Source organism: Hippocampus zosterae, chromosome 2 (assembly GCF_025434085.1).
Source record: "Hippocampus zosterae strain Florida chromosome 2, ASM2543408v3, whole genome shotgun sequence".
Classification (NCBI taxonomy): domain Eukaryota; kingdom Metazoa; phylum Chordata; class Actinopteri; order Syngnathiformes; family Syngnathidae; genus Hippocampus; species Hippocampus zosterae.
In genome coordinates, this window is record NC_067452.1 from 33,383,192 (window position 1) to 33,406,483 (window position 23,292).

At 42.3% G+C, this 23,292-nt stretch overlaps 2 protein-coding genes across 6 annotated transcripts in view; both read left to right on the forward strand.

The window, feature by feature from the left end:
* spsb1 (splA/ryanodine receptor domain and SOCS box containing 1) overlaps window positions 1-7,660 on the forward strand; it is a 28,830-nt gene extending 21,170 nt beyond the window's left edge. For 2 of the 5 annotated variants that reach the window (XM_052058483.1, XM_052058486.1), the window contains exons 3-4: window positions 4,489-5,352; window positions 6,352-7,660. In XM_052058483.1, the coding sequence (XP_051914443.1) occupies window positions 4,662-5,352; window positions 6,352-6,479 (819 nt within the window). In that variant the 5' untranslated portion in view covers window positions 4,489-4,661 and the 3' untranslated portion in view covers window positions 6,480-7,660. Of the gene's footprint in view, window positions 1-32; window positions 180-1,748; window positions 2,956-4,488; window positions 5,353-6,351 lie in introns of those variants that run through there. The other 3 variants (XM_052058482.1, XM_052058485.1, XM_052058484.1) reach the window with 3 other exon arrangements.
* A 3,300-nt stretch (window positions 7,661-10,960) lies between these two features.
* slc25a33 (solute carrier family 25 member 33) lies at window positions 10,961-20,563 on the forward strand. The gene is made up of 7 exons (XM_052058478.1): window positions 10,961-11,191; window positions 13,229-13,402; window positions 14,655-14,732; window positions 16,829-16,929; window positions 17,170-17,236; window positions 19,932-20,212; window positions 20,298-20,563. Exons 1-7 carry the CDS (start codon window positions 11,151-11,153, stop codon window positions 20,495-20,497), a joined length of 942 nt encoding a protein of 313 aa, XP_051914438.1. The 5' UTR covers window positions 10,961-11,150; the 3' UTR covers window positions 20,498-20,563.
* Window positions 20,564-23,292: the final 2,729 nt, after the last annotated feature.

Below are 23,292 nucleotides of genomic sequence, written 5' to 3' on the forward strand. Positions count from 1 at the left end.
ATCAGAACGGCAGCACCGACGGATTTCGATGTGCGTCTTCGTTGTCAGTGACGAGAACGGGGAGGTCCTAACGAGCACAGCAGCAGCTGGGAGCACTTCGTCACGTGACCCGAGATATGTTAGCTAGCAGCCGTTGTCACTTCACCTAATTCAGGTCGTCCGGACTCGGATGGGTAAAGGTAAGTACGCCGACCGGGAAACAGCATCCGAACGCTAAACAGTAAACACACATCGTGGCTTCCGTCTGGCTGATTCTAAACGCAAGGGCTGTTCAAAAAAGAAAAAAATAAACCCCTTTCATCTAGCCATTTTTTGGTTGGCGTCTACGGTATCTGTACAAGCGTCTGGTTCTTTCATGTTGGATTCCGATTTTCACAAATGTCGAACACGAACACACACCTGCTCGTGTCTCCAACGTTCATTTGAGACGCTGGAATCTGGTTCGCAGCCCTTCATTTTCATAAGCTCTTTTAATACAACTACCGCGTTGCTTGTTTTGCGGTGCGTGTGGTGAGGTTTTTCACGTAGGTGTCCTGTTTTTTAACCCACAATTGAGGTCGAGACGGCCCAGTCGAAAGATTAGCTCACGCGTTGACTAGCATGACAAGGCGTTACGTGTTTACTGACGGTGATGGTTGTGCTACTGTCTGGTTTATTTGAGAAAACACCACCCGGTCGTCAGTTGACGAGGCGTATCCGAAAAGTTTCAGGACTGGTCACAATTTTTTAAAACCCAGGTTTTCGCCTTCAATGTGGGTTGAACGATCACTCGATCCGGTCTTTTCGTGAAAAGGTCCTAATGCACATGCTTTGTTTATTGGATGAGAGACTTGGTGATGGGGAAAATGAAGATTTAGGGGCTTCGGCTAAAGGTTCACGTATACACGGAAGGGGATATGATTGTAGGCTAAATGGTGACAAGACAACCATAAGGAGCAGGATTACAATAGGGGTGTAGTGCAAATATGGAATGAGTCATAAACATAACATTGTGAGAACAGTGTTAATGAATTCCAGTACGAGTTTAAAACTGTCAAAATTGCGAAGGCGATCAAACCTGAGACTCTGACTTTTGTTTGAGACCCACTCTGAAGCCTCGCCTTGCTTGGCCTATTCCTAGAGTTGTGGCAATACACCTCATGCCTGCTTCACTGTGACAACAGGCCTCTGAACATCTGACAATTCCTGGCAGAGACGAACGCCACAGTTCTAGCGCGATCTTCCAACTCACCCAACCCATAAAAAGCACTGATTTGATTTTGACGTGTCACATAAATCTTGCGTGCAGCATTTCTAGCTTGTTCATGTTCTCAATTCACCCACAGTTGTCCAGGTGAGGCAAGGTGACCACTGCAAAATATTTGTTGCCTGGAAATGCACACTTTGGGTCAGGGATCATTTTCGCGGTTTTTGAAAAAGGCGCTACTGCTTTTGCAACATAACTGTCTTGGGTAGTGTTCAGTGCGCCGGACTTGTTTGCTTTCCTCCCAAAATCCTATCTTGTCATAGAAAACACAATGTGAAACTGACTCTGTTCATGGCTTCTAATTGTAACGTTATAAATATAATCCCGTTTGGCTGAGTTGTCTGCATTGGGTCGAGGATACTTGTTTCGCGACATCATGCGCCATACCGTTTCCATTAAATACATACAATACAATACATGCTGATTTATATAGCGCTTTCACAACAGCGGCAGCTGTAACAAAGCGCTTTACAAAACAGTTAACATAAGGTAAAATAATAAATGACGGGTATGATTCGGTGAATTGGTCAGAATGCAATGGGCTCTTTTTTTTTTTGGTACTCGCTTTACATGACGTGATAGCGGAGCGTCGTATAAACTACGTACTTGACTGCGCCATGAAATTGAATGCGGAGGGCTGGGGGCTTGTATTGGCACCATGTCCATGCGATATAAAAATGGTTTCACGGTTGAGGCTTGAGGCGATTGTTGTTCACACTTTGTGTTTTGTTTCCGCTAGTAGAAGCACGCGACTGTCTGCTGCAAGCATTGGCCAAGTTGCAAGAGACTGCCAAACACCGACAAGATGTGTTATTAGGGTATTTTCACAAAAACATTTCATATATGTTAAGACTAGGGCTGAAATCTAAGTGCGTTTATTTTTTATTTTTTTCTCCCTCAAAAACCTCTGATTGAATTTCAGTATGTGGTTATTTTTGAAGGTCATTTTAAAATTTATTATTCAATTAATCTTCATCACAACAGCTATCAGATCTATTATACTACATAGGATACAAAGTTAAAGGCAAATGAAGCATTACTATAGAAGGCAGTTTATCTCGACTACAATTACAGGTATCGATTTACTAAATACTTTTGACGGGTAGTCTTGTAAGCATTCGGCACAACAGAAATCTGTCACAAAGCGTGGTATAAACATACATAATTCCTTCACTACAAAAGGCTTTTGATTGAGACACAACAGCTAAATTGATCCACGAAACACATTTTTACATATATTGGCCGCTTCTCATTAATAACCACAGGTGTGATGGGATATTTGCAAAGAAAGATTTCAGATTTTTTTTTCAACTTTTTTTTTTTTAACCATAACCAAACACAGCTAATTACATAGTAATATCCCAGAAACTTTCTCTGTCTGTTCATTTTGTTGCATGAGGAAATTACAAATTTAGACCAGGGTCATGCTGCAGAGAGCTGTATCAATGGTGCTCGTTCCCTATGCTCATGACCTGACTTGAGATGCTTATTTTCGCTAATGATTGCCCCACACAGCCGCGTGTACCGCTACACAGAAAAACTTCTGCATTCTCTCTCCTCAGGCACCCTACTCCCCCCTGTGCACTTCAACCACAACTCGCTGATGCAGATTCAATACGCGGGTGGACTCGGACAGTTTAATTGAACTGACGAGACTATGGCTGCATCTATTGACGGCTTTGAGGCTCGTCGGTAAACATTCGTGAACTGTGAGAAATTAAACGTCTGTTTCAAAGCGAGGGGAAAGAAGTAGCGGCCTATAGTCTGGCAAATGAAGAATGCAATTAAAATGAAAATAGTATCCTGTAAAACTGGTTGAAATCTATCACAAATATTGTATTGATCAACTATGGAGAAAATCATTCACTCTATATGATGTGAGAATAAATGTTCTGAAGTCCTGTTGCTGTGCCAGTTCTGAACTGGTAAGATTTAAGATGTCCCTTATTTGTCCCACACTAGGGAAATTTACAGCCTATAGCAGCAAGAATGTGGGTAGAAAGCGAGAGATGACATCATCACTGGTCTGCTTGGCTGTATCTGAACTTCCCGTAATTTATGTAATTATGACCTGTACTTTGTAGACCACAAAACTGTTAATTTAACAAATGAAACAAGTATGCGCATCCCAACATATACGGTGCTGCGTTTCCTTCGACCAGCAAATCCATTCAGCTCTTTTTCTTGCATCTTGAATCAGTCCCAAACGTGGAACGCCAACCTGCCCAGTCCAGGCCAGGCCAGAATCACAGCCCAAAATACAAAACAAATTTTTCAGTGGGTGTGTTTATTTTTAAGTTGTTTTTATTTTGTCGAGGTTATTTAGTTGTTTGTCAAAATGTGGCACTTTACCGAGGGGAATCGAAATGGTGACGTGTGTGAATGAACACGATTTAATCTTTCTGAATGCTGGACAAGCATTCAGAGAAAGATTGTTTACATTCAAATGCTGGCCACCCGCTGCTTGCTTTTTCATCCCCTCCTGTTTTCCAGTCATTGAGGAGACATGACCCACTTAAATGGTTGTTTACTTGCTTTTAGAAGACGAGCTAAGGCCCTTCTCAATGAACTCTTGTCTACAATTCAATTAGAGGCCTTCCCAGCAGCACATTTCCCAATTGCACAGTCTTGCTGCAGGACGTACCCAAAAATCATAAATGAAGCAGGAACAAATTACTTCTAATAGATTTTTTGATCACGTTGTAGGTCACCCGTGTGTCCAATCACATGCATGGCACATTTGTTTCAAGTCACACATTCTGAGTGCTTTTTCAATGCAGGAAATTACACGCACACACACATCACGCAATTCAATATATTCATTGTTTTTTTTGTTTTTTTTTAAATGGTGAGAAACCAACTCAAAATCGTGATGAGATTTTGATGAATTATCCAGCCTCACCCAAACGTTTCTTGTGGGTCTGGGAATCATAGTTTGAAAACCACAGTTCTGCGTAATCTCAGTTTTGTCAATAACCATTTTAATTGTAAACAGTCCAACACTTTCAGTGAACTGAAGTTGGCATTGTCACATAATGCTGCCGAATAAGCAAATACATATTTTTTCCTATATAGTATATGTGAACCAAATAGACCAAAGTTGTAACAATGACCAAGTTTACGAATGGATGGAAAGCCAAAGTCGTAGTAAAGGCAAGGGGAAACATTCTGGATTCTTGAATGCAAAATAGCATAATGAACTGGTCAGTCTAAGTTGCTTTTTTCTCGTGGCATCTTTCCAGGTAGGCTGTCCAAACCACATCGTGACCTTCTGAAAACACAGACAGATGAGCAAAAACCTGCTTGTTGGATTGTATGAGCACAGCGGTAGAGCAGAGCTCGACGACTCCCCCGGTGGACATTGAGGAGGGGGGAGGAGGAAGAAGACCAGGCCGCTGCCCTAAATATCCATAGTATGGGCCAAAAAGTCCCGGGTGGTATTAAAACTATTGATATGAGAGATCCGGCGTTCAGCCCCCTGAAGCTGGAGTTACAAGCCTTGAATCACACCAAGCCTTCTCGACTGGACCTGCTGCTGGATATGCCGCCTGCCAGCGCAGACGTGCAGGTCCAGCATTCGTGGAACAACGACGACCGCTCGCTCAACATCTTTGTTAAGGACGATAACAAACTAGTTTTCCACAGGCACCCTGTGGCGCAAAGCACGGATGCCATTCGCGGCCGCGTTGGCTATACACGGGGACTGCATGTGTGGGAAATCATTTGGGCCATGCGTCAGAGGGGCACGCACGCCGTGGTGGGTGTGGCAACGAGCGACGCTCCGCTGCACTCTGTGGGCTACACGGCGCTGGTGGGAAGCAACAGCGAGTCTTGGGGTTGGGACTTGTGCAGAAGTAAACTGTACCATGACAGCAATCACTCTGGAAAAACGTACCCGTCATTCCTGGAGCCAGATGACACGTTCATCATACCAGACTCCCTCTTAGTCGTTTTGGACATGGACGAAGGGACTCTGGGTTACATTGTGGATGGCCATTACCTTGGGGTGGCCTTCCGTGGACTGAAAGGCCGCAAGCTCTACCCAGTGGTGAGCGCCGTGTGGGGACACTGTGAAATACGAATGCGGTACATAAACGGACTTGACCGTAAGTACAACCTGCTGACGTTTACATTTGATTTGATTTGCTCTGTGTTGATTCAGCTTTTATACAATCGATGGAAGCATTTACATTGACAGTTCAGAGAGGGTCACACATTCACTCTTACTGGTGAGAAAGAAACCCCACACTTGTCACTCATGTTCGAATTGCATGCTTGGTTTTACATGCTCATGTTTAGGTACACGGAACAAAAAAATATATATAAATATTGGCATCCTAACTGCAAGAGTGTCCACCACTGTTGCCTTTAAATTGATCAACTTCCCGACCATAAATTGTCTGCAAAGTTGTTTCCAACAGCATTTTGGCTTTGTGCTGTGCAATTTTAAAATGACACATTTTAGGGTGGCCTTCTATTGTGGGCACCCTAAGGTGCAAACCTTTGCAATTATCATGCTTTCTAATTGCTGTCTTGACTGAACACATCTGGGGGGGGGGGGTCTGATCATCTCTGCAGAGTATTCTGCAGATTTGAACAGATTCAACAATATTTGAGAGAAATTGGCCCCTTGTTTGTAAATGGAAAGTCTTGGGTCTTTGAGTTCAGTTCATAAAAAGATGGGAGTGAAAAAAACAAGTGTTTCATTTCGATTTTTGTTAGTGTAATATTCAAATTAAACTTTATTTTAACAATCATATTGATTTATGATGTCACACTAAAACCTTCATACAGTTTGGCAACATTTCGATGTTAAGGGAAAGTCATGTCAAAAATCTTAACAACAATATATTCTATGTGCGCTCATGCCCAAGGAGGAAATGTGAACCAACTGCCATGGATTTTCTGCTTAGTTCCCATTCAACAAACTGAACTTTAACCACTTCGAACGGTGTTTGCCATCGGTCTGCTATTTCATACAGCGTTTTGTTTTCTGTGTTTATCGACAGCCGTTCACTAAATTGTCCCACAATTTGCAATTTTGTTGCAGTGATTTGATTAATTTGTAAAATCGTCACATTCCTGTAACTTTTTTTTTCTCCCAGCTGAACCTCTGTCCCTGATGGACCTGTGTCGGCGCTCTGTGCGGGTGGCTCTAGGGAGAGAACGTCTGAGTGAAATTCAAAGGCTGCCCTTGCCAGCTTTTCTCAAGAACTACCTGCTCTACCAATGACGGCACGTTCAAGTTCAAGTGTACACTCCTCCCCTTCTCTCTGGCTCCTTTCTCTCTTGTGCTTCTCTGGGATCTTCCTTTGGTCAAACTTGTTTGACAGCATTTCTGAAGCCTGTGGGACAGACTTGGGCTCATTGATGTTTCAACAAGTATGCTTTTGTGATAGTGGATGGACTCATTTTTGAGGTTCTTATTCTGTTTTAATGACTTCTCCAATTCTATTCTTAACTTAAAAGAAATCAGGAATCACTGAACTCTATGCATATGCTGATGGGCGGGGATATGCCTCGACAGTCAAGCCAATAGTGGTCAGTATCTCATGTAAAACTCAAAACTCTGTACTGGTAATATTTTAATATTTTGATTGCAATGAAATAAAATGTCACTGATTATGCCATGTTGCACAATAGCCACAAGATGGCAGCATTGACGCGCGTCATGGAAGCATGAGCATGACGAGCTCCAGCTCACCGACATCCTTGAGAATAAGCTATTTAAAGATGGAGGGAAGCTATCTTTTGTTTTAAATGATTTTTAAATAGACGCGGGCTTTTTTTTTGCAATTGAGCTGAGATGCTGACCACTACAGCGAGAGTAGCTACACTTTGACCCGTAATTTCCTGCTCACACTCAAGGCATCTGACAGAACTAACTACATCAGCAGAAATCCTCTGAAATATGTCACTGTGACCATTCATAGCATGCATCTGCAAGAAATATTTCTTTTTGTGATTGCATTGTTTTTTTAAACTATTTTTTTCTTAGTGCCATTTTGACTTGTGTTGTTCCCACAGCAAACGTCACTGCTGAGCACACAAAGTATAAACCAGCTCGTTGAGATGTGTGAATGGAACCGGAACATAACGGGGCAAGTGTTTTGCGAAGGGGAAAAGCAGATTTTGTTTTGTGCATCAACACAACTGTACATTTACAGCGCCACGAGCGACAAAGCAGAACGACAATCCACAAAATGCTGCTCTGTCATGCAAGTAAAGTCCCCTGTTGCCAACCTTGTCAAATGACAAATAGTACTATCATATCAGACCGTATTCTGGTATTTCTCAACATGCATCTCCGTGATCTTTAGTCAGCACTCCATGTGACACAACTGTCTTGACCTTACTGCTTGCATATTTGTTTTATGTAGATGTTTGTATCTATTAAAGATTATTTCCGGTTGATCTGTGCATTGTTTTGTGTTAAAGTATAGCTCTGCCATCGGAATTTGAATTTCTGGCACTGATTTAAGTATCGAAATTCATTTCTCCATTTCCTAATCTGTTTATCTTTACGAGGGTCGCAGCCGTCTTTGCGCAGTTAGTGGAGTACACCCTGAAATGGTTGCCAGCCAATTACAGGGCGCACACACAGACTAATAACCATCCAGTGCACAATCTCACTTTGGGACAATTTAGTATTCCATTAACCTGCCATGCATGTTTTCGGAATGGGGGAGGAAACCGGAGTAGCCGGACAAGACCCATACAGCCATGACGAGAACATGCAAACTCCGCACAGGACGACTGGAACAGGAGTCGAGCTCTGCACTGTGAACGGAGGCGTGCTAACCAGTCGACCACCATTCTTCCATTGGAATTCAACATGTCAGAAAAGTGTAAAAATATTGCATCTAACAAATAGTGTAAATTTGGTCAAAAAATCTGGCCAAAAAAAGCTGAAAAAATGTTTCAGAATTTGGTTCAATAAATGGACACAATCGATCGCCATCTACGTTCATCTAAGGTCCAACCAATCAGGTTTTCTGCGCTGGTCACGTGATTTCGACACGGAGGTCGTACGTCTTCCAACGCAATTGATTTCGCGGCGAGGAGTTTGTTTATTCTATGTGCTCTTTGTATTCGTAGAATAGAGTCAGAGTTATTAGTTGGCACGTTGCGCACCAAACCGATTTATTGAATAGCTGCACTGACTGAACTCTTATCGAGGTGGCGTTCATGAGAACTGCGTGAGTTGGCCAATATCGGGTGGAACAATCTCAGCCCATGAAGAATTATTACTGGATATGACGTGGGGCCGCTCCGGTTGCTCACTTGCAAAAAGTGCTACAGATTTCTGCGGTGACCCGGATTCGAGTTTGTTCTCACACAACGGGACACATTTGGGGGGAAATGTGTATTATTCCATCCCATACTTTTTTGAAGGTCATAGTTTAAATTCTACTGTTGGGAGGAGGAGGGGGGGGGGGCACCCATGAATCATCCCATTCCGGGATAACTTGTTTGTAGTGTTTCGGGCTGCAGAGAGATTTGTATTGTTTCGGCATCGTCAAGCATGTTTACGAAGCCTGAATTTTTGTCTTCTCCTATGGAGCGAAATATTTTTGTTGCATGACTGGTGTGTAATCTGTACGGAGGATCCATGCTTTAAGTGTCCTTATTTTTGTAGTAAAGAATATTGTAACCAAGGTTAATTCTGTCCTCTTTCATCTCAAACTGCTTCAAACAACAAAGCGTGTGACGGAAAAGTGGTTAGGACTGCACGACTGTCCGTGTTTGATGTTATGTGTTGTGTTTATCTTACTTTATGTTAACTGTTTTGTTAAGCGCTTTGTTACAGCTGCCGCTGTTTTGAAAGCGCTATATAAATCAGCATGTATTGTATTGTATTGTATTGTATTGTAAGGTCAGGAACATTTAGATGTCAGTCCACTCATGTTATCTGAAATTCCAAACTAAATGTATTTGGGTGTGCATTGTGCTAAAGCAGATTTCTCAAACTCATGGCTCGGGGGCCATTTCCAGCCCACGGGATGATATTCTGATGATACAGGACTTGCCATCAAAGTTTAATGTAAATGTGGCTCCCACCTTTTTTGCTGTGTGAGACCAAGTGGAAGGAAAATATATCCTTTCTGCTTGTAACCCTGCTCCAAAGGATACCAGTTGAAGTGGTGGAATATTCGGGGTGTGGAACTCAAGGTTATTTTTTGCCTTTCACTGTTGTTTCAGTTTCAGATCATGAGTTGAATCCTCAGAGTGGTTTAATGTTTGCATGAGGTTTATTAAGACCTACATTGAAACTACATTGCACTTGATAACAGGCAGAAAATGAATTATGATGGAACAAAGTATCCCATCATACACTGTGCTTACAGCTCCAAGTTTTATATTTGCTCACTTGGTGTTAGTAGCTCCGGTGTCTGTAACCAAAGACCAAAAACCCTAATGCAAAGTCACTGCTGAGAGTATTTTGTTCGCAAATATACAAATGCTGATATAGCTGACTGACTTTTTGTCCTAGATGTTGTTTTGAACTGAGGTAATTGTTGTGCTATATTTGAGATTGTACCGTACCCTCACTCTTTATGGACCATGGAGCAGGACTTGTGTCACATGTCCACTTAAGTCCAAACCAGCAACATTCTTTGTTGTTGTTCTCCCAGTAGGAAACAGCATGTTGTTTTTCTTGCCCTATTATCTTCTGTTATTTCCCGTTCTTATCACAGCCAGAGGAGGCTAACTGCTGGGAGATAAACATCTGGCTGGTAAACACTGGGACACGCTATTGCGGGACGAGATTACATATTGTACAACTGAATGAGCAAAATAATATGTGGGCTTTGCCTCATCCCTCCCTCCTCCCAACAGTAGAACTTAAACTATGACCTTCAAAAAAGTATGAACAACACAATACAAACAGTGTTGTAAGTGTGAAGGTATTTCTGTGACTAAAAGATGCCTTCTTCTTTGAATCCATATCTATTTTTAGATTATAATTGAATTGTTTTCTTAATTTTTCTTTCAACCTGCTGTATTTTTTCTGATTGTGTCTAACTGAGGATCTTGATATAAAGTCACTTGAAATATTTCGATGTCATTTTTACCATTACTGTAATCAAGCTTTAAATGCTTTATGCAACTGTAACTGTAAAGGGCGACACATTGGACTGGTAACACAACTCACAGTTCTGTGATTCAGGGTTCAAATCTCAGCTCTGGCCTTTCTGTGTAAAGTTTGCATGTTCTCCCGTGTTTGCATGTGTTTTCTACAGGTACACTGGCTTTTCCACACGGTCCAAAAAGATGAGGATTGATTGAAGACTCTAAATTGTGCATAGGTGTGAATGGTTGCTTCCATCATCGTTGTTTTTTAGGTTTTACGCACCCCGACTAGTCCTAACACGTCATTCTGATTAATATTGCATTTGTGGAATATGAATTAAGCAACGAAAGCAATAACGTAAACGAAAACTGTAAGCAAATAACCCACCACTGCTATTTTGTAAACAGAGAAATTCAACATCGCCACAAACAGCCATTGTATTAACCACCCGCGGTATCAATTTCACAACAGGTTCAATACGAGTGACCTCGTGCTGCTTTTGTCCCTCCGTTTGTAGCAACACCAAAGCAAGACTTGAAAAGCTTGCAGACGAGGTGTCCCGAGCACGTGTGCCCTCGTCATAGACAACGCCCTCATCCGGCCTACTGACGTAATCGTGGGCGACGCCTCCTCAGTAGGTCTGTCTCTGGCCGACAGCTCCGCCCAACCGGCTCACCGAGAGCAAGCACTAACACGTGAAAAGCCGAACGCTTAGACACCGAAGCGTCCTGGTCTGCGCCAAAGCGAGTGTATTCAGACATATCATAACTATTACACCAACATGGTGGCTGTCTGAAAATAAAATTCCCAAAAAGAAGAAGTTGGAAGATGGCCCAGAAAGACACGCTTCTGCATCTCTTTGCTGGAGGGTAAGTCCGTGTAATGCCGCCTCCTCTAAACGGGGAATTTCTATATTATACGTCTATTGAAAATAAATACCCGTTCCGCGTTGCTGCTAATAAATAATTTTACAGTCAGCAAACAGTTCACGGGCTCGTACAGGACCGTTAGCCGGGGTGCTAACGGTTAGCACCAGCTGGCTCGCGTTAGCATGTCATTATCATTCGGAGCTAACGTTTTTAATATTCTTCCGTACATGTTGTATATATTTTGCACATAGACTGAATGCATTCTGAGTACATGCCAACAGTAAGGAAATCTACTTGCTATAAAGTCGCCCAGCAACATCATACAGTACTTCCATTACACATTATGTACATATTTCACGATACATCTTCGTGGATGCTAGCCAGCTAAATCTGGCACGGATTATCGTACATCAATCAGCCCGGCGTCACGTTCGGATCTGATAATGTTGCGTTTTGTGCTTGAAATGCGCCATTAACTGTCACTGTAAAGTCGAAGTTTAGCCAGCGGCTTCTTGGCACGATGGCGGGATCCGCACGGGTTGTAGTTTGCTGCTGTTATGTAACGAGAGCCGCTTCTCCAGCATCTTGGCTTCCTGCTGGTGTCAAGACGGTCAGAACCTTTTCGAATACATTTGTTGCTTGTCATGCTACGACCCTCCCTTGCCCCCCCCCCAAAAAAAGTCACTTCCCATGGGGACGAGAAGCGACACCATTGACGCCATTTTACCCTTGAAGTCACGGCAGTGTCTGGAATTACACCATTAAACACACAAGTGAGTTTTAGTTCTGTGTCAGTATTGTCGAAATTTTTAAGATTCTCTCATAACATAGACTAGTGTTTACCGACAAGGCACAAGATCAAAGTTGATTCATAACAATTAATGAAAACTATTCTGAACACAGCAAGATAGAAAACATTAACGCAATATGAGCACCTAATTATAAATCATCCTGGACCATCAAAGAAATGCGACTCATATCTGTGAATGCGAGCGGCTCGTGAAACTCCCCAACCTGGTTGCTTGCAAACAGTTGCCTTAGTCGCAGGTCTACCTCAGTAGCGGTCTAAAGAGTTCATCTTCGCACTAGCCGAAAAGTGTTGTCATCCGTGTTCTTAAAGTATCTTGCTACAAGCACATGGCTGACATGGCTGTGACCTTGAAATTATATGTTAGACTGGTGATGTAGTCTTGGTGTGTACAATATCAGTGCCAATGTATTCCTAACCCAGGGGGAGGCAACTCAGAGACGCAGCCCTGCATGTTTTCCGTCCCTCCCTGCTGCAACATACCTCATCCAAATGAAGAGCTCATCAGCAAGCTCTGTAAGAGCCTAATAACGATTCTCATCATTTGAATAAGGTGTGTTGGAAGAGGGAACTTCTAAAACAAGCAGTACTGCGACTCTCGGAGTGGAGTTGCCTGCCCCTGCCCAAACCTGAACTAGAGGAATTTCCAGAAAACTCCACGACAGCAAAGTTTTCCATTCATTACTGAGCAGAGGCATAGTTTACATCAGACAAATGTCAGCACAGATCACCAAAGAAAAATGTGACAAAAAGTATATACGTGGACTGAAACAATGATCTTGTTTGTATTTTGTCATTTTTACTTTTTCAATCCGTACTCTGGGCCTGTTGAATTCTTGCAGGGATAAAAGAAAGACACGCAGTGATCGGATGTTTCCGATCGACTCAATGAAACCGTACAATTTCCTGTGACACGCTTGTTGGGAATGACTGTGTCAGGATATTTGAAATGAATGGGTTTCCTCCATGCAAAAAGAAACATGCGTCACCAAAGGCAAAGCACAAGCGCAATGTTAATCTTTTGACACTCACTAAAAGTTCTCTGGTCTTGTGAGATACACTTACACCACGTGTGACAAAAATATTTTGGTCTTGGTGGTGCGGGGGGCTTCAACTGAAGGGTTTCCATACTAGGACCGAAACTAATGTATTAAATACCATGATCGGACATGACAACTCAATAGTCTACCCCCCCTGATCCCCCAACACACACACACTTTGTTTTGCAGGTGTAGCGGTACTGTGGGAGCCATCGTGACCTGCCCTTTGGAGGTGTTGAAGACAAGACTACAGTCCTCGGGACTCACCCTCCGGCCCGTCTTCCAGGTCCAGCTTGGCACCCTCACTGGAACCGGGGTCATCCGACCAGGCACTGTAACGCCTGGGCTGCTGCAAGTCTTACGGTAAAATGTTGTCAGACAGCCCCTATTGCCCCATGCTGCATTGCGTACACTTGTCAGGCATCAGCAGTTCTCGACCTAGGATATGAACACTTTGTTTCGACACATGTAGGCGGCACAACTTCCTCACCAGACTGTGTGAAGACTTTTAATTACGTACATCGTGAAAACCACAGGAGTATCATAATAAGCAATGGGTCCTTATATTGTTATGTATACAATCAACATAGCTTTTTTTCTGGGAGTGGTGACAAAACAAATTCTATGCAGTGTTTTCCTTTCCGGGTAAAAAAATCGTGGCACAGTCCTGCTATTAATCTTGTCCTACATAAATCAGGATTAAGTACACTGTGTCCTGCTCTCGCTTGGTGTTCCCTAAACAGCTGAATACTGTGACATGGACCAGGATTTTCTACCTAAAATGGCAATAAAATATATTCATGGGGCAATTCAAATTACAGTATACTGTATACATTTTTTTTGTAACGCTGGCTCAGGGAAGAGCGCAGGAAACGCGAAAGGATTTTTTTAACTGGGTGCTGCAGGGGCAGTGTTAAATTACACCCAGATGACGGAGACTGAGAACTGGCTTGGTATGCTGTCAACCGAGACTCCAAATGTTAAGACCCGAGACACCCAAACAGGTGATAAAATAGTGCCAATGCAACACATTTTAGCGTGCCAGTTCGGTCTTGAGTGTTTTTCTCCCAAATGTGTTTGTGGTGTCTTTGCAATGACAGACGATGTTTTACAATGTACCAGATAACACTTATAGTACTCTACCATGTCAGCCATAAACAACCGCCAGCCACTGACTTTGACCTCAAAACAACCGGTTTCATTTTGACCGCGTTGTTGTTGGAGAACAGGTGTTTTGTAACGCCGAGAACAATTCGGTGGGCTAATGTGCTTTTTGGAGACAGGGTGTACATTCCAGAAGTCAACACAGACTGCTTTGCTTCCCACCGCATGCAACTCCAAGCCATCTGAATTATGAAGGTCACAGCAAGTTAAAAGATATGGGGGAGGGGGGAGTTGTGACTGACGAGCCAAGTGCATGTGAGTTGGGAGGTGCGTGTGGATCGGTTTCAGGGGAGTACTTGTGATGTAACACTTCATCATATTAGGAGGATGTTATAATAGCTCTTCCCTTAATAGTACTTTGTTGCATGATTGCACTTTTTTTTTTCTTCCCATGAGAACACGATCAAAACCTACATTGCTTTTTTTTAATGTATTTTTTAATGACTTTCAGATCAATCCTCGAGAAAGAGGGACCAAGATCTCTTTTCCGTGGTCTGGGGCCAAATCTGGTCGGCGTGGCTCCCTCAAGGTAATGCAAACGCTGCACTCCACACGAGTTTCTTCCACATTTGGGCAATCCCCGGCGTGTTTACATAATTGTATTTTTTGAAGCGCAAAGTCGAAGTATTTGGCAATGTTGTGGCGCCTGCCAGCTGGTGCGCAAGTCATTGATTACGCACGATGAGAATGTCCTTGTACTCAAAAACAAAAGCACCACAACCCCAAAAGCTAAGGCTTTTGTCACACACCTGTTAGTTTGATTGCCCGTATACAGTAAACAGAAAGCTGTTGTCATTAATTCAATCCAGTTCTCAGTCGGTTAGCAGGAATTAGAAAACATGTTCCCATGAGGGCTGGGTTAAAAAAAATTTAATTGAATTGATTTTCTTTTTATATCAAATAGGGAAAAAACACATTGATATCTTTAATAATTTTTTCCCATAAATTCATGTGACATGGCACTTTAGTTACACAGCTTGCCCTGTGGCTGGAATTCATTTACATTATTGTGCATTGGTTTGAGCAGGACATGTTCAACAAAATTTACCCGATTAATGTAACTGCATTTTGTTCAATTCCATTAATCTTTTTTTTTAACTAATAGACCTAGTTGGATAGCTCCTTGTACAGTATTATGTAATTAGGGTGGGGGAGGAGATTTTGCCCCAAGTGGAGGAGTTTAAGTATCTTAGGGGCTTGTTCACGAGTGAGGCAAGGAGGGCGCGAGAGCTCGACAGGCAGATCGGTGCAGCGTCTGCAGCGATGCGGACTTTGTATCGGTCTGTCGTGGTGAAAAAGGAGCTGAGGCAAAAGGCGAAGCTCTCAATTTACCGGTCGATCTACATTCCAACCCTCACCTATGGTCACGAGCTATGGGTCGTGACCGAAAGAACAAGATCCCAGATACAATAAATTAGTTTTCTCCGCATGGTGTCCGAGCTCTCTCTTAGAGATAAGGTGAGAAGCCCGGTCATCTGGGAGGCGCTCAGAGTCAAGCCACTTCTCCACGTCGAGAGGGGCCAGATGAAGTGGCTCGGGACATCTGATTAGGATGCCTCCTGGTCGCCTTCCTGGTGAGGTGCAGGAATTTTGGGGAATAATGTTGCCATTTAAACATGAATCGCCAAAATCTCTCAAGACACGACATGTTATTGGGTAGTAATAATTTCAGTGTGTTTACTTCTTTACAGTGTTTGCACAGTCAAACGAAACTGTTCATACTGCCGATGGCATTCATGTGTCAAAACACTTTCTTTTTCATTGTTTGCCAAAAATTGTTCTCGGTGTCACTTTACCACCCGGCCGTTCATATTAACTCAGGTTTTTTTGTGTGCTGTGAGGACTTTAATGTTTGCGTCATCATTTCCTTTTCCCTTTGATGACCTAGCTCCCTCTTTGGGTGCAACATTCAAATCGTGAAATAATGACTGCACTGAACTCAGAGCAGCCATTGACATTATTGCGACTCACTCCGCTTCAACTGAACATATACCGGTAATGTGTATCTTACTGCCATTTGCGCTGCGCTTTGTTTTTGCTGTTGTTTCTATCATATTTATTTTTCGATCCTGCTTTTATTCTCCAAAGGAGTTTCTCACCAAATTTGTCGTCATTCTGCCTCACGTAAAGGCTTTCTATTGATTCTATGGTATTTTCTATTCAGATCCCCACTTTTAGTGTGTCTAGAAGCAAACACCGTCTGATACTGTTAGCATTTAGCCTCAATATCTTAATACACAGCAAAACATTGCTTGGACTTTGAGACTGCTGGCCAAAGACACTCATGGGGTTACTTTCGCCCCTTGCCTAATGAAATCTTTTCTGTTGCCACTATCCCGATCCACTAGCCAACTTGGACATGCTCCCGTTCAAACCAGTTCTTGTGGCATTGGGGCTCTCAGTGCTTACTCAGCCCATTCGGATCAGGTGACAAGAGTGTTCCCGAAGTGAGGTGCAGGGATCTCACTTGTCTGGACGCATGCTCTCCACAGTCGCTTGCATTATGAATGGCCCTCGGGTTATAAAAGCACATTCACAAATTTCATAGAATGACAATGCGTTGCAAATCTTTCCGACACCTTCCGTGGCGCGAGTTTTCAACAGTTTGTTGTCCTATGTTTTCAGAGCCATTTACTTTGCCTCATATTCCAAATCCAAAGAGCTTTTCAATGGGATGCTGGTTCCCAATAGTGGTGCTGTACACATGTCCTCTGCTGGTATTGCAGGTGAGCCTCAAGCATAGTAACGCATACCATAAAAACCATGTCATATAATCTAGCAGACTGTAAAATGCTTAAGTAGGCTTTTGACATTAATTCAGTACCAGCCAATTCTAGACCAAGTCTGAAAAGACGTTTAAAAACTTCTTCGGGAGTGAATGAGTTAAAAGTGGAAAAACTGTATGTTGCAGATTCTCGCTCTTAAAATGGTTTATAAGTGGAATAAACATTTTTTTTGTCCCTCAGCTTTTGTTACAAATTCCCTGATGAACCCCGTCTGGATGGTCAAGACTAGGATGCAGTTGGAGAAAAAGTGAGTACAGGCTCTAAGTGCACCTGCTCTGTGTGCTCTTGCGTGAAGCTTTTGGCTCTGCATAGAGTACACCAGTGATTCCCAACCACTGTGGAGCGGCACGTTTGGCTCACAGCACACAACACGACAGAACCCGACTGGAATAGACCATCACAAAAAGGTTGCAGACATACACCGACACACTGCAGGATTGAGCTGTGCGCATTTCCCAATGCGCCGCCAACCCTGTAATGGGTTTTGAGGCTCTACGTGCAGTATACCATTTTGCATAACTTTTATTAAACCATAAAAACATGGCAGGATTGTCAAGGAAGAAGTGGGTTGTCAAAGAGGGAAGATGGGTGAGATAAAAGGAGCCCGTGTGGATATTTTGATAATAATAATAATAATACATTTTACTTATGAGCGCCTTTCAAAACACTCAAGTGGCTTCTCGCTTATTCACTTGCTGTACCTGGCACACTTTGTACGTTGCTTGTGTGTATTGCGGTGAAAGAGACTGTACCATTCATCCACAGGTACACATGACACCATAAACAGAGTTAAGTATGAATATAATACACAATGTGAATGCTGTATATCTAGTGTTTCTATGGCTCGGCTGGGTCGTGCAAACAATAAATTAGCTGTTAATCGGCAACCTTGCACTGCCCCCCACACAGGTGATTTAAAATTTCAAAAGCAGCGGTTGACTTTTGGCCACTCATTAAAATTCGTTGGCCAGCCCCGCGCACTGAACGACATTTCATTCGGTTTCGGACACATTGCTACGTGTGTGGTAGGCTTTGATTATAATGAGAGAGCAACAAGTGTCTCAAGGAGATTTCCATTTTTCTGTAAGTGGAAGATCACCACCCTTCCCACCCAACTAATTCATCTTTGTTAAGCGATGTGACAGCTAGACCAATTAAAGGCTGGCGTCTTGAAATGACAGAAGGAACAAATAACCTGTGTAGCCACCTGTTAGGACGCATTCAACAGAATACCAAACAGTTGTTCAGCTACACAGAGTTAGATTTTGAAGTGAATTTTTGAGTAAATTGAGGTGTGACATGTTTTTGTTCTGTGCTACGGTGTGAGAATTTTTGCAATTTTACACATGTCCCTTGAACGCAAGTAGTGCGTGTGTACAATGTCATTTACAACAGCAACGCTTCCCGCCTTCTGCCGCTTTGCTGTCCTTGAGCCATTCACTATGTGACTCTGAGCTTGTGATCTGTGTCTGTAAATACACAGCTCTGACGCACGCCTTGGCCTGTGTGCAGAAGAAGAGTCTATATTTGCACTTGCATTGGCGTCGGGTTGAATATGCAAGGTCACAGGAGAATGTTTTTTTTTTTAATATTTATTTTTAAGGGATTGGGAGGGTGTCAATTGTTTGCCAACAAGATGAGCCTCGTCCAGGTGAGGAAAAGTCTTGGAACATTGCAAGCGAAACGCTGTGACGCTTCGTTATTCATTTAACTCTAAAGTTAGAAATTGACAGCTCTTGCACAACAAAAGGATAAACTGATGATTAATATTTGAAGAGCAATTTTGAAAAACACTCCAGATTCCATGAGATTATTCTCAGAAAAATGACATTTCCTGCACTTTGCAACACTGCACATTTTACAAACATGATTTCCTGCCTCCAACCAAACTACCCCCCATTGACAAATATATGACCAGGTTTTCCTAAACACTCAAATATAGCTATTCCTCCCTCCCCCATGCACACACACACACTCACACACACACACACACACACACACACACACACAAAAACTATTTTCTGCAGTAGCGTCAAAATATTCGGGTTAACAAAACACTGAATTGCGGGTGTGATCAAGGTAATTTTATTTTTGAAATCTCGATGCCCCTTGTACATACATGGATTACAGTTATGCAAGAAGCACAGTCCTCACTCAAAAAAACAAACAGAAAAACTGTTAACCTTTGAGTGCAGATTCACTGTTTCTGCCAACTTGTAACTTGTTCGTATTTACATTATGTTGAATTGACCGGGATAAGTTGGAATGGAACGGGTGTCGGGCAATGTTTTTGAAAACTTAGACGCCAAAAAAGGGAACTGTGCAACTGGGGGTTTCGAATGCAACTGGGGTTTGTAGCACAGTTTAGAAGAGGTTTGCCACAAAACGTTGAACACAAATCAGTCTAATGCAATATCATTGTTGACTGCAAAATACAACCTTCCCATAATGTATTGATAAATGTCTACATTTCAGAACTTGGAATTAATCTTTGTATGTTGTGCGTGTGATTATAAGCTTACGCTTGAAGGGAGCAAATCAAACAAAGTTTCATGGAACAACTTTTACGGTGCGTATATTACACAATATCACAGTGTTGTATTCACAGCCATTGGTTACACAGATAAATTGTATCTCCTGCCCTCTAGTGGACAAGCTTTAAATGTTCGGGAGATCACTATGTCGTTCGTCCGGATGAAAGAACAAGATATATTATTTATAGGAAACAAATGATAATTGTGATAATGAGATGGTGGCTGAGGATGTGAAATCGGATCAGTCACGACACTCTTCCGTGACGCAGTGGTTGGAAAAAACACTTATTTGATTTGTTCATGTTCCACATAACAAATAAATAGGTTTTGAACAAATGGCACTCGGTGCTGAAAATAACCCATTGCAGTTTTTGTCAGTCATTGAAGAACGTTTGTTTGATTTTTCAGAGCCCGGGGAGAGAAAAAGATGAATGCCTTGCAATGCGCCCGCCACGTTTACAAAACGGAGGGCGTCCGGGGCTTCTACCGTGGCCTAACCGCATCCTATGCCGGCATCTCTGAGACCATGATCTGCTTCCTCATCTATGAGACACTCAAGAAGCGGCTTGCTGACCATCAGCTGTCATCCCCAAATAATGAAAATGAGAAAAAAGCGTCTGACTTTCTACGCTTGATGATGGCAGCTGCTTTCTCAAAGGGGTGTGCATCCTGCATAGCCTACCCACATGGTAAACACTTGGACCAGGCACGCCTCTTATCGCAACTGATTTCAGCGCCACTGACCTAAAAATCATGTGTTGTTTGTCTCCACAGAGGTGATTCGGACAAGACTGCGTGAGGAAGGCAGCAAGTACAAGTATTTCTTTCAGACCGGGAGGTTAATAGCTTTGGAGGAAGGCTATGCAGCTTTTTATAGAGGACTCATTCCGCAGCTGATTAGACAAATCCCCAACACGGCCATCGTCCTGTCCACATATGAACTCATTGTCCATCTACTGGGAGAGTCCAAGTAAAAAAAAAAAGGCCGTTTGGTGACTTGGGTTTTTCTTTCCGGCAAACGTTTCATGGTCGCACCATGACTGGACACACAAAAAGTTTGAATTGCAGCACATTGATGTCCGTGTGGTGCCTGAGACACTTCTATTTTGGAACTGAAGCCACTTGTTCTGTTATCTAATGAACACTTTGTTTATAAAAAGTAGATGAAGAAGTTTCTAGCCTGTGGAACGAAAGGCCATCTTCTTGGATTACTTGTGTTAAGTTAACTAAATTATTTTGTTTTTTTCTTTTGTTAGTTTTTTTTAAATTTTATGTCTGCTTCCCTTGTATTATCAGTGATAACTGAATTTGCTTCCATGCGAATGGGGTCGGCTCATGTACTTATTAACAAGGGAAATGATTTAGCGCTGTTTGTCACCTTCCAATGAACACATACCATTTTGGAACAAACACAGTTTGCTTTTTTCCAAGTTAGATTTGAAGAGAGGAACTGTGTTATATTTGTGTTTAATATACAGTGCCCTCCATAAGTATTGGCACCCCTGGTTGAGATGTGTTTTTTAGCTTCCAATTATTTTATTTTTTTTCTAAATAATATGGGACCTTAATGGAAAAAAAGAGAAAAATCCAACCTTCAATACAAGTGCATTTATTCAGTGGGGAAAAAATCCCACATAAAGAAATAATTATTTGACATCAAATAATGTGTGTCACAATTATTAGCACCCCTGGTGTTAATATTTTGTACAACCCCCTTTTGCCAACAAAACAGCACCTAATCTTCTCCTATAATGTTTCACAAGATGGGAAAAGACAGAAAGAGGGATCTTCAGCCATTCCTCTTTGCAGAATCTCTCTAAATCATCCAGAGACCTGGGTCCTCTCCTCTGTACTCTCCTCTTCAGCTCACCCCACAGGTTCTCAATGGGGTTGAGGTCAGGGGACTGAGATGGCCATGGGAGGAGCTTGATTTTGTGTCTGGTGAACCATTTCTGTGTAGATTTGGCCATATGTTTAGGGTCATTGTCTTGCTGAAAGACCCAGTGACGACCCAGCTTCAGCTTTCGGGCAGAGGGCAACAGATTTTGATTTAAAATGTCCTGGTATTTCAAAGCATTCATGATGCCATGCACCCTAACAAGGTTCCCAGGGCCTTTGGAAGCGAAACAGCCCCACAGCATCACTGACCCACCCCCATACTTCACAGTGGGTATGAGGTGCTTTTCAGCATGCGCATCTTTCGTGGTACGCCAGACCCACTTAGAGTGTTTGTTGCCAAAAAGCTCAATCTTGGTCTCATCTGACCAAAGCACACGGTCCCAGTTGAAGCCCCAATACCGCTTGGCGAACTCCAGACGCTTGCGTTTATGATTGTGAGTGAGGAAAGGTTTTCTCCGTGCATGCCTCCCAAACAGCTTGTTGGCGTGTAGACAGCGCCTGATGGTTGATTTGGAGACTTTGTGACCCCAGGATGCTACCATTTGTTGTAATTCTGTAACAGTGAGCTTTGGAGATCTTTTGATTTCTCTTACCATCCTCCTCACTGTGCGTGGTGGCAAAATAAACTTGGCTCCTCGTCCAGGCTTGTTTACCACTGTTCCAGTTGTTTTGAACTTCTTAATTATTCCTCTCACAGTGGATATGGGCAGCTGCAGTTGAGTGGCAATCTTCTTGTAGCCTCTGCCTGACCTGTGAAGGTCGACGCACATCTGCCTCACTTGTATGCTGTGTTCCTTTGTCTTTCCCATGTTTAAGAGTGGATAAGAGAAATGGCCTCGGTGTCACGTCATATTTATACCCCAGGGAGACAGGAAGTGATGAATTACTAATTAAATGTTCCTACATACTCTGGTAAACTTTGTAAACTACTGTAGAAATGACAGAAATGCTTCAATTATATTTATTTCCTGGGAATTGTTAAGGGTGCCAATAATTGTGGAACAGGTGATTTGATGTCAAATAATTATTTCTTTATGTGGGATTTTTTCCCCACTGAATAAATGCACTTGTATTGAAGGTTGGATTTTTCTCTTTTTTTCCATTAAGGTCCCATATTATTTAGAAAAAAAATAAAATAATTGGAAGCTAAAAAACACATCTCAACCAGGGGTGCCAATAATTATGGAGGGCACTGTATATATACATATATATAAGTACACTTACTTGCTTACCTCCTATTTTTCTTTTGAAAAAGGATGGTTATGTTTTATTTACAACATGACAAGGTAGTTGCTTATTTGACAAGTGAGTCAATAAAATGCATCATGACAATTGACTGTTTTTTTTCTAGTGGCATAAATAACAGTTTGCCTTGATTTAAAAAAAAAGTATACCTCAGTGTTCAAAGATATCATCATGAAAGACTCATTTCCGTTGATTTTTATTAAATGTACATTTTTACTATTTTTTTTTTTTTACAAATTGCTGGGTTTTGTCTTGTCATTCTGACGTTTGTTAGGACTGCAAACATCCGTGCACGTTAGTCCGAGAGCTTATCAACAATGGGGTGATAACCTCTGTGCAGGATGATAGAAGGCAAGGTGATGAGCGGGACCTTTTGTATCACAAGACGATGTACTACACTGCCTGACAAAGTAGTATATTTGCCGCCATTTTAACCTTGAAACTACTTTTTTTGTCGAGAAAAAAACCCTCTTATTTGTCGGGGAAAATAAGCCCTTGTGCTGATCACAAAAATGAAAAAACGCAATGGTTGACAGCTGACAATGTAAAATATTTGTTGCCCAATCCAGTTCAATTCATAAATTTAAACTGTCGTAAATCAATGTCCGTGTATTTGTTTGAAAAA

What these genes read in the sequence shown, in the direction of transcription:
- slc25a33 (XM_052058478.1), top strand. Translation starts at nt 11,151, where the DNA reads ATGGCCCAGAAAGACACGCTTCTGCATCTCTTTGCTGGAGG. An exon ending in CTGCATCTCTTTGCTGGAGG is followed by an intron (nt 11,192 to 13,228) that starts GTAAGTCCGTGT and finishes TTTGTTTTGCAG; the next exon opens with GTGTAGCGGTACTGTGGGAG. An exon ending in AGGATGCAGTTGGAGAAAAA is followed by an intron (nt 17,237 to 19,931) that starts GTGAGTACAGGC and finishes TTGATTTTTCAG; the next exon opens with AGCCCGGGGAGAGAAAAAGA.